Source organism: Chenopodium album, chromosome 24 (assembly GCF_948465745.1).
Source record: "Chenopodium album chromosome 24, dcCheAlbu1.1, whole genome shotgun sequence".
Classification (NCBI taxonomy): Eukaryota; Viridiplantae; Streptophyta; class Magnoliopsida; order Caryophyllales; family Amaranthaceae; genus Chenopodium; species Chenopodium album.
Window position 1 is genome coordinate 1,405,991 of NC_137857.1, and position 10,579 is coordinate 1,416,569.

General features: G+C 35.5%; 2 protein-coding genes across 3 annotated transcripts; one reads left to right on the forward strand and one right to left on the reverse strand.

Annotated features, from left to right (window-relative positions):
• Positions 1-360: 360 nt before the first annotated feature.
• LOC145611322 (glucan endo-1,3-beta-glucosidase 13-like) lies at positions 361-4,618 on the reverse strand. 2 transcript variants are annotated; one of them, XM_081666645.1, is made up of 4 exons: positions 4,255-4,618; positions 1,368-2,642; positions 944-974; positions 361-834 (listed from the first exon to the last, which is right to left on the reverse strand). In XM_081666645.1, the coding sequence occupies exons 1-4, from the start codon at positions 4,307-4,309 to the stop codon at positions 705-707; spliced, it is 1,491 nt and encodes a 496-aa protein (XP_081522771.1). In that variant the 5' UTR covers positions 4,310-4,618; the 3' UTR covers positions 361-704. The 2 variants fall into 2 exon arrangements, with proteins under 2 accessions (XP_081522771.1, XP_081522772.1); XM_081666646.1 differs by lacking the exon at positions 4,255-4,618 and adding an exon at positions 2,909-3,096.
• Positions 4,619-6,724: 2,106 nt separating this feature from the next.
• On the forward strand, positions 6,725-10,206 carry LOC145611442 (mitogen-activated protein kinase kinase 6-like). Its single transcript, XM_081666772.1, has 8 exons — positions 6,725-6,891; positions 7,079-7,163; positions 7,883-8,017; positions 8,580-8,804; positions 8,894-9,076; positions 9,191-9,414; positions 9,877-9,922; positions 10,008-10,206. The coding sequence occupies exons 1-8, from the start codon at positions 6,818-6,820 to the stop codon at positions 10,098-10,100; spliced, it is 1,065 nt and encodes a 354-aa protein (XP_081522898.1). The 5' UTR covers positions 6,725-6,817; the 3' UTR covers positions 10,101-10,206.
• Positions 10,207-10,579: the final 373 nt, after the last annotated feature.

The window sequence follows — 10,579 nt, forward strand, 5'->3', positions numbered from 1 at the left end:
TGCTCCTGCTTATGTGGGAGGTTGTTATGATATGTAAACCACAAGTGTGCTGTTTGTGCCATCCTTCTCAATGTTATCATCATGTTGTGTGTGTGGCTTTGCTTTTTATATGGACGTGTCAATTCATATCGGGTCATTTTCAAGTAAGGCTCTTCCGGGTTGTTGTGGGTTCGGGTTAGTTTGTGTTGGGTCAAGTCTGATCATTTTCAATTTTATTATAAAATTATTATTATTTAGAAACATTGAATATCAGGTTGGTTTGGTTTGGATCGGGTTAATATAACTCTGGTCTAGTGATTTCGGGTAGTGTTTGAAATTTGGGTTAGCTTTATCAGATCTAGAATTATAGAGACTGTATAGTGAAAATAAATTTGATTCAGTAATATTTGGTAAAGATAACAAGGTCTATCTCAGATTAAGTTAAAAAGGCTTCACAACACCCTACCAATCAATGCACTACTCCGTACTACAATATGTGCAGTTAGAAATCCTAGCCTTAAACCACATTCACAGTGGCAATATGTATGCCGTTTTACTGTTTTAGACCATCCCATTTACATGGTCATTTTACAAAACTTAGGCAGGGCAGTATGTTTGACATCACATCTACTCCCAACCTTAGGAAATAACACGGCCGATCCAATCTGATCCTCAATTCCTCATCCTCGTCCATTGAATGCCACTGAAACTTTAAAGCCGTTATTTCACACAAGTGATAGCAGAAGTGAAAGCAGGCCAGCAGTAATCCATGGAACAAATGCAGTGTGCCTCTGAATTGATATGGCTTTTGCAGGTGTAGCGCTCATATTATTTGAAGCTGAAGTTTTCTTGTTCCTGTATGAAAATAAACATTGGAATACAACATTAGGATGTTTACATACATGACTAACGAATTAATCAAGTCAGCCATTTATAAAGAATCAAAGATTGCAGTAAAACATACCCTGCAGTCATATACAGGCACTTGTCGTAACCTGCAATGGTAAACATGACAATATGTTAGTGCACTATACTGATACTAATATATATAAGCACAGTAACAAGTTCTCACAATCTCCTCGTAAATTAATCTAGGATAATAAAAGAATGCTACATTATGTTGCAGCGTGTATAAGCTAGTGCTATCCTCCCTCCTCTCATTTTCTGACACCTTATTACCAACATATACCATGAACAACCTGTTCTCATTTGATTGTGCAGAACAGACATCAAATTTGAGACATCACCAATATTGTAATGTATATTTCCATAACTTTTCAGGATACCTGCTTCAAATTTAGTAACATATACATGCAAGAGTGTCATGTAGCTTAATCAAGTTTATGCAGATTGATGAGCTAAAATTTGTTCAGAACCAAGAAACTTACTTGGATCCTTGGTAACTGTAAGACCTGCCCCTCCGAAACTACAAGCAACATCAGTGGCTCCATTTTGCTGGTAATAACTGTTGAATGCAAAGGATGCGTGAGAAACTAGAGTATTAGGCTCATAACAAGGCTGGCTAGGCTGTATTGGTGTACAATCTACATCTCCAGGTCCACAAGCCCAATTCAAGGCATTTTTCAAATCTGCCTCAGTAGCATTTGATGAAGCAATACACCAAGTAGGCTTGGTACTGTTAGTAGAATTTCCCCCGCCAGCCATCTCAGTGACACCTTTTCCGGTAAAATCCAGATTATAGACACTCGTCCCACCTGGGTAAAATAAACCCCAATTCCTCTCAGACTCCATTCCTGGCTTCCTGTTTTCGTTGAATAGCGAGAAGATATAGACATCGAGCTCCTCTCCCGGCTTAGCTGGCGTTCCTGTGTCATTGATGACATGGCGAATGAGATTGGTGTTAAACGTCTGAGCATTATCAGGAGTTGCAGCTGTCTCCTTTGGAGATCCTTTAGAAGGCCACCCCGTTTCAGTCACCATAACTTTGATGGTTCTGAAATTTAAAGCCATCAGTGCAAAGTACAGAGCATCGATTTGTGCATCAAACATATTCATGTAAAGCATGCCAGTGTTTGGATCAATGACCTCAGATGATGATTGGAAAAGAGCATAGTCTAAAGAAACATTGGTAGGGGAATCTCGGTATGCATAATAGGGGTAAATGTCAACCATAAAAGGTGACTGGTTTTCAGCAAGAAACTCCAACATGGGTTTCAGATAATATGCATAATGACTACTAAAAGCTCCAGCTGAGGGTGGGAATGATCGAGATAAGACCCCAAGGGAGTGCGTGCTTGAGACCTTAATCTTCTTATGCAAGCCGACTTTCTTTAAGGCTGTGAAGACATTCCTCATGGCAGGAACAACCATCGCAGAGACATTCTTTGGGGCCTCAGTCACCTCAGCACCAACTGTTATGTATGTGATCTTCGTGGTTGGATAGTATGGAAGGATACTGTTTTTGAGCCAGGAGTCAACATTGGATTGAAATTGAGAGAATGCAAGCAAATCATCGTTTGGGACCCCAATCATAAGCTCCACTCCACTATTGGCAAATGCTTTGAGAACCTGAACATTGGAGTCATAAATCCTGACATATTTGATGTTGTGCTGCTTAACCAGGTCTGCTGCTTTATCAGGAGTTGGAAGATCATCACCATTCCGTCCGTAGCAAACTCCAATTGTGCTGCCACTACATATATCTGTAAAATACATTTACAGACCAAGTCAATACATGTCTCCAATAAACCATAGCTAGCATATCAATGATTGCAAGACAGAAAAACAGCTATTTTTCCTTTCATGTGCTTTTTGAAACAAGAGATTGATGTTATGGCCATATGGGGCTCAAAAGCTTCAATTCACTCTTTAAATTGTCAAAAGAAGATATGAAGCATCAAATTGTAAAGGTCCCTCTTGAGGAATCGTAAACAAATGTTGCTAAAAAAAAGCCACATGAAAATCTTACCTCACTTGTCAAATTCTATAGAGCAACAAGATGCACGCCGGATGACCATGACCATACTTCTTAGCAGTAAATGACAGTCAATTGCCTTATATCAAAATATTTAATTTGGCCTAATTATTTATACATGACATGAGCCACAATGATTGAGAGTAGTACTAGGATGGGTGACCTCCTAGGAAGTCCTCGTGTTAGTTCATGTAGCCGACCCCACTTTATGGTAATAAAGCATTCAAGCAAGCAAGGGTGAATTGATCAAATTATTTAATCAAAAGGGGAGCTGACCTCACACCCAAATCATGCTATCCATCAAAACACTCTCACATGATTGATGAGAACTTCACACTCATGATGTGTTTACATAAATCAACTTGTCTAAACTTATAATACTACATACTTAAATTAGTTTATATTTTCAATCTTAGTTAGCCCCTATTTTTTCAGTTGTTATCTTATCTAACCTCATTTGAACTTATTTTCCCATAAATTATCTTATTTGAACTTATCAATCAAAATTAATCTAAACATATTTTCTCTAAGCTAATGACATTTTTGTCTTTCACTTCAAATGACCTTTAAGAGTCACTAAAAGCACAAGAATGACAAAAACTACAAACAAAATGTCATCAACCAAACAAGAAATTACCACTAAACTCCTCTGGCACCTCAGCAGAACATGTGAGGAACCCTCCAACTTCAACAAGACAATTTGATAAATCTTGTTTTGGCAATTTACACTAAATTCAAAAACTTTACTTAAATATCTATAATTTGCCAAATTTAGAGAGCTGAAATCACATAAATTCACACTTTAATACAGCATCTTTTCTTAGTCAAATTTCCAGAAAATCAGTAACCCATTTTCATGCATACTTCCAACTGAAAAAAAATATACAAAATGACATCTTTATTCAAAGCAGCATTTAACCCACCAACCAACATAAATACTCAATATCAGCAACAAAGTTCATAAATACACTCAATTTTTATAAAGTTATAAACAAAATATAGTATATAGTCAGCATTTCAGCTAAATGAAATTCTGATTTAAATATTAAAAAATATACTCTGTGTATATTATTGGTCTCAACGACACCAACTATAGTGTTGAGTACGCTCAATAACACGTTACCCGTAAACTCCGCCGGATTCCGGTTAATTTTTTTTATTTTTTTAATTAAATTTAGAAATAATATAGCAGAATGTTGGTCTTCCACAAATACCCAAATTCACAATAATAGTACCCAGTAATAATCAAAGAAATAAAAATTAAAAAACCCAGAAATTTAAAGTTGTGTAATTTAATTTACTCAAGGGATTAATGAAGAAAACAAGAAAAGGGAGCTTACCCAGAAAACTAAAGAGGAAAGAAGCAGCAAAAATGAGTCGAAATCTCCAAGCCATTGTTACTCAGAAAAAAGCAAACAACAATTTCTTCACTTTAAATTTCGTATAAATAAAAGAAAAGGAAGATTAAATAAAAATGTAACGTTATAAATATATCCGTTAAATTGCTTCTTTTAAGTTTTCTGAACTCTAGAGAGTTCCGAGGCTCGAGAGGAAAAATGGAGGAGAGAGAAACATAGGAAGAAGCAGAAAAAATAATGAAAATTTAAGTGGGTTTTTGTCAGAGATTGATGGTGAATGAACAGAGGTTTTAGCGGATTTCAGGTTTTATTTTATTTTTTTGTAAAAAAAGATGGAATCGAGTTCTGAAAAATACTCTTAATTCCGGGAATTTCTAGCATGTCTGTTTTACTGTGTTTTTCCACTGTATTAATACAGTATAGAATTAAAGCACTTGTGTTGTGTAATTGTTATGCTAAATTATATGGAGGTTAATTTTTTTTCTCTGTCACCTAAAGATTGCCCTAATTGTTTTATATGGAGTAGGTTGTCTCTAAGAATGGGGATGGGATGGGTTGGGCTAGGCCGATCAAACATGCACGAAAATGTTCGGACTTGATCCATAACCCACCATGGTACGAGAGGACGTTAGTGGGCTACGAGTTGTGTATGAACATTAATTTTGAAAGTTAGCATTATGAGCACAACGAGTTATCAAGTCATTCTGCTTTTATGTACACCAATTTACCGCATACTTCGTAGAAAAAAAAAATTACTAAGGAGACCGCTAGCATGACACGGTAAATGGGGAAGGTCGTGCACGAGCTACGTTATTGAATAAGTGATTAGAATGAGCTTGATATGAAATGATTTTTTTTTCTTGGTCTATTCTAAGCACAACCTACTTCAATACGAGGTATGCTAACAAGGCACGTGAGTCTACACGCCCTAGATCGCGCCCATCTTTAGCTTGTTTCTAAACATTATTCTTGTTATCATTCTTCACTTTAAATACTACATGTACTGATGTACGAGTACTCAACATTTGAGAAAACAAATCTAATTACCCACTCAAAGTAACTCAATTAAATGAATGTGGATGGAGAAAACTTTAGAGATTGGGGAGTGCTCCAAAATTCCTTTTCAATTTATTCCTTAAGCAATTAAAAATTTTAAATCGAATCTTGTCTATTTTTTGTCATTAGTGGTTCACACGCGCATGTACACACATAGTCACATAGTATAAAATACGGTAAGTGTCATTCTCTTCACCTAATTAATTTTCATAAGTTTAAATTATTATATTTTTATTAAAGTTTATTTTTCTTAATTAATTAATTAATTTTTAATGATAAAAAGCATCTTCACATAGGAAAACATATGAGTACAAGTAGATAATAAGAAAAAAAAAATATAGACGTGTGACGTATTACTTTTATCTCTTATCAATTTCACTCAATCAAAAGTTAACAAAACCAACAATCCATAATGAATAATTTTTTTTAGGGACATATAAAGCAAATTTTCATTCCAATGCTAAAGAGATACACTGGTATTCCAATGCTGAAAGCTCTTCTCTTCTGATTCTTTGTTAAGTGCCTGTATTTTTTTAAGTAATTGAACAGGTTAACTAATAACTATGACATTTTATTAGGAGTATTTGGGTTCTTTGCTTGCAATATGTGGTTTTGTTGTGTCTTAACATGCTAAGAGACACGAGTACATGCAATGTGCAACGGTCAAGATATTACTTTACTATAACTTCAATAAAATAATTCCAAATTTTATTTCACACCAACTTTCAAATTTTATAAGTAAAAAACTCATCATAACTTTTGAATGTAAGATCATCTTTAATGTGGAATCAAAAGGAGATAAAAGTGTAGCTAACTAGTAACTATGCTACTCGTAAGTACAAAGTACTCCACACGGCATACTACATAACAACTCTCTTTTGGATGAAATATTAAAGATTATAGCTACTTAAATGGTTTACAATAAGCTAATGAGTACGACACATTTTTTGTATGGTTGGTGATATCGTGTGATCGGGTTACTTATTCAGGGGTTATTCAGTCGGTTGGGGTTATTCAGTCGGTTGGGTTATTTATTCAGGGGTTACTTGGTCAGGAGTTACTTGGTTGTTTAGGGGTTACCCGATTAGTCAGAGATTACTCTGTGGCCGGGGGTTACCCCTAAATAAGTACCCGACCACATATAAAACTAAGTATCGCACATTTATCACAACAAAAATTAAATGATCATGGTTACAAAAAAAATAAAATTAAATGATCTTATCTAACTCGAATATATGTTTACTGATTTGACTCGAAATGACTCAATCTGTACCCGATTCGAATGACCCGATTGTAGGTCTAAAGTACTCATAGTAATTAACATAAGCAATTTATTTAGCAAAAAGTCAAATAATGAGTCCACATTATGATACTCCATAGTCCATGCTCCTCGTTTTGGCGGTCATCCTCATTCAAAATCCTCACTCCACTCTCTCTCCTTTTTTATTAAACCCTAATTTTCGACAAACTCAGAATTCCGACCGATCAAATGAAGACGAAGACTCCATTGAAGCAGCTCAAGCTCTCACTTCCTGCTCAAGAAACTCCCATCACTAGCTTCTTGTAAGCTCAATTTGATGCTATCTTTCTCTCTCCTCCCCCAATTTCGTAACCCTTGTTTCAATTTGCTTGATTGCAATTACTTAATTTTAGGGGTTTTTTTTTCCGAATTAATTGATTGATTTTACATGTTTAATTTGATTTTTTGATTTTGCTGGGAAATGGGTGTGAATTGAAATTGATGTTTCAGGAGTGCGAGTGGGACATTTCAAGATGGTGATTTGATGCTGAACCAGAAAGGGTTGCGGCTTAAATCTGATAATAAAGAACCTCGTGTAAATTTCTGTTAATCTTTTTTTCTTTTGAATTCAGCTTTGTTTATTGTGTTAGTTTCTAATTTGATGTTTATAAAATGGGTGCTATTAGCGCCTCATCACTGAAATTAGTAAGAGTTTTTGGCTTATCGATTTCGGTTTTAAATGGTATTATCTTTGATAATTTAGCTGAGCATTGGTTGAGATACTCTATGATTGTGTCAAATTAGATGTCCATTAGTCCTGTATAATCTTAGGATTGAACACTAACTTCTGAATGGCATATAGTACCAATAGTCTTAGCATAAGTTGCTTCATACTAGTGTTTTCGGTTGGTAGAGAAGATGATTGAAAATTTTCGAGTCACCATAGTCCTATATAATACGGAGTAGTTTTTGATTGAAATCTAAAACATGAATGCCACATTGTAGTGTAAGTTGCTTCAGGCTAGTGTTTTCAGTTGGGAGAGTAGATAATTTAAAATCCTGGAGTCAACGATTGCAACCTGATTCTTGGTACATACATGGATGGGTTAGCAATCTGGTATTCTGCCACATATGACTAAAGCATAAGCAAGTGAACGTCTCCTGTGCTCCATGTGATCAATGTAATTCATCAGCAGCCTCGAAAATTTAAAGTTTCTGTTGTTCTGCATTGAGTGCAAATGATCGTGACAGAGCATCTAAGTTTTCTTTTCTTCAAAAATTTCTGAACTAGCTTGGTGTTATTTGTTTGAACAGCAATCTGATGCCAAAGAGCTTGACTTTCAAGTTACATTGGAAGATCTTGAGACTGTAAAGGTCATTGGCAAGGGAAGTGGTGGAGTTGTTCAGCTTGTTCGGCATAAATGGGTTGGGAAACTATTTGCTTTGAAGGTAATTATATTTATGGCTGTTTCATATCTGGTGATCTACTTCTCTGTACCTATTTGTTATTCTTATGTGGAGAGTAAATTGAGAAGTATACAAAAAAATTCAATACTTATAGTACCACGAAGAAATGCCAACCTTTCTTTTACTTTTTGAGAGGGAAGGGGGGGTTATGGAGTAAAAGCCAAAAAAATCAGCATCTTGCCATTTGATTAAATGAAGGATGGTCTAAGTTGGATCTTTTGCTTCTTAGACAACAGTTATATCAGATTCAAGTTCATATTGGCCTGGAGTGTAAAACGTGCTGCATTCCTTTTCCTAAACCAGGATGAACTACAATATAACAATCACTCTGTAGCTTTTCATATTAATGTTGGCATTGTTGTGTAATTAGCTGCTTATGTTTAATTTGGCATATGCCATTGTTAACAAGAGCCATCCAAATCGATTGTCATGAAAATTTCTGAAATTACAAAATTTATTCAATAATGTGTATGTGACTATTTATACCTAATTACCTATGCTGTTGCAATATAATAAGATAAGGAATTATTTATATATGTAACAGGTTATCCAGATGAACATACAAGAGGAGATTCGTAAACAAATTGTGCAGGAGTTGAAGATTAATCAGTCATCTCAGTGTCCTCATATAGTTATATGCTATCATTCCTTTTATCACAATGGAGCATTCTCTCTAGTTCTAGAGTATATGGATCGTGGCTCTTTGGCGGATGTAATTAAACAAGTCAAGACGATCCTTGAACCTTATCTTGCAGTTGTTTGCAAGCAGGTATCTTTTTCTGGTCTTTCATATCATGATTTTCCATATAGGCCTTTATTTCTTTGTTCTGGGTGAGTAGCCTTGCTCTTTTTTTGCAGGTGCTACAAGGTCTTGTGTACTTGCATAATGAAAGGCATGTCATTCATAGGGACATGAAGCCTTCCAATCTATTGGTAAATCACAAAGGAGAAGTAAAGATTACCGACTTTGGTGTCAGTGCAGTGCTAGCTAGCTCAATGGGTCAACGTGACACATTTGTTGGGACCTACAACTACATGTCGGTAAGTTGAAATTACCTTTCTCGTTCTAAGCTACAGTCCAGGAATGGTAATTCATTAATCTGCTACAAACATTTTTGTGCATGTTCTAAGCTGACTACATCATGTCATGTCCAGCCTGAGAGAATTAGTGGAAGCTCTTATGACTATAGCTGCGACATTTGGAGTTTGGGTTTGGTTATGTTGGAGTGCGCCATCGGGCGTTTTCCCTACATACAATCTGAAGATCAGCAAAGTGCACCGAGCTATTTTGAGCTTTTGGCAGCTATTGTAGGAAGCCCAGCCCCTTGTGCCCCATCCGATCAGTTCTCCCCAGAGTTTTGTTCCTTTATATCTGCTTGGTAAGAATTTAAGTACATCAACTCTTTGAGACCAATATTTGGTTCATATGATGCATAATTGTTCAAATTCTTTTAGTCTTAGTTACATAACTCCATCCTGAACAAGTACCTTCGTAACATACCCTTTTTCAACTGTGATTTTCTACCTGCTACTAGAACATATTACATGATCTGTGTGTTATCTTGGGGAGAATAGCTACTATCTCACTTGTACTTTTTTACTTAAAAATTGGGGTGGTGGTGGTATATCGGTAAGCTGGTGTGGCTTGTAGCTTGGAAACACTAGACCTTTGAGATTCGTAATGGAGGAAATCCTCATGCTTTATTCCAGTTAAGAATTCCCTTTGACATATAGCATGTCAATTGACCGAATTAATTCATATATGAAGTGTAACCTAAGTCAATTTGGCTGAGCCTTTCTTTCTAATTAATCTAACATGTTGTGAGTTCCCTTTGAAACAGCATACAAAAGGACCCAAAAGACAGATGGACATCTTCAGACCTTCTGGTTTGTACTTCTCATATAAAGATGATTTACTCTATTTCTTATTCTATACTGAACTGTCTACTAAACCCTTTTCTGTTGGCTGCAGAATCACCCATTCATAAAAAAATTCGAAGTCAAAGATATCGATCTGGGGATTCTGGTTGGCAGTTTAGAATCCCCTGTAAATTTTTCAAGATAAGTTTACTTAAAATCGTTTCAATCATTGTATTATTGTAGTTAATGTAACAGAATTTACTATTATACATTTATACTATGTGAAAGTAAACTGGTTGAGACTTATAAATCAAGCAAACAATCTTTTAAATACAGTTATTCATTTAGTAGGATTGTAAGGATAGATTTGAATGCTGGCATATTCACATCACAGACTCACAGATTCATGAACGAAACTTTTTTCAACATTTTCTGTTCCTAGGCCTTAATATGTTCAAGTCCACTTGGTTGACCCATTCGTGAAAATTGCTTGATAGTTGAGATTTTAGCAAGCATTTTACTCCCTTTGTCCCATAAATATCACAATTTACGGCTTAAGATCAAAGATTGTTAACTTCATAAAATATTATACGATACATTGTTATCTACAGAGTACTAATACCATTGTTGATACGTATGTAAGGCCTGTAACATTACTTTGTTACGTCAAACAAAATGAGTATG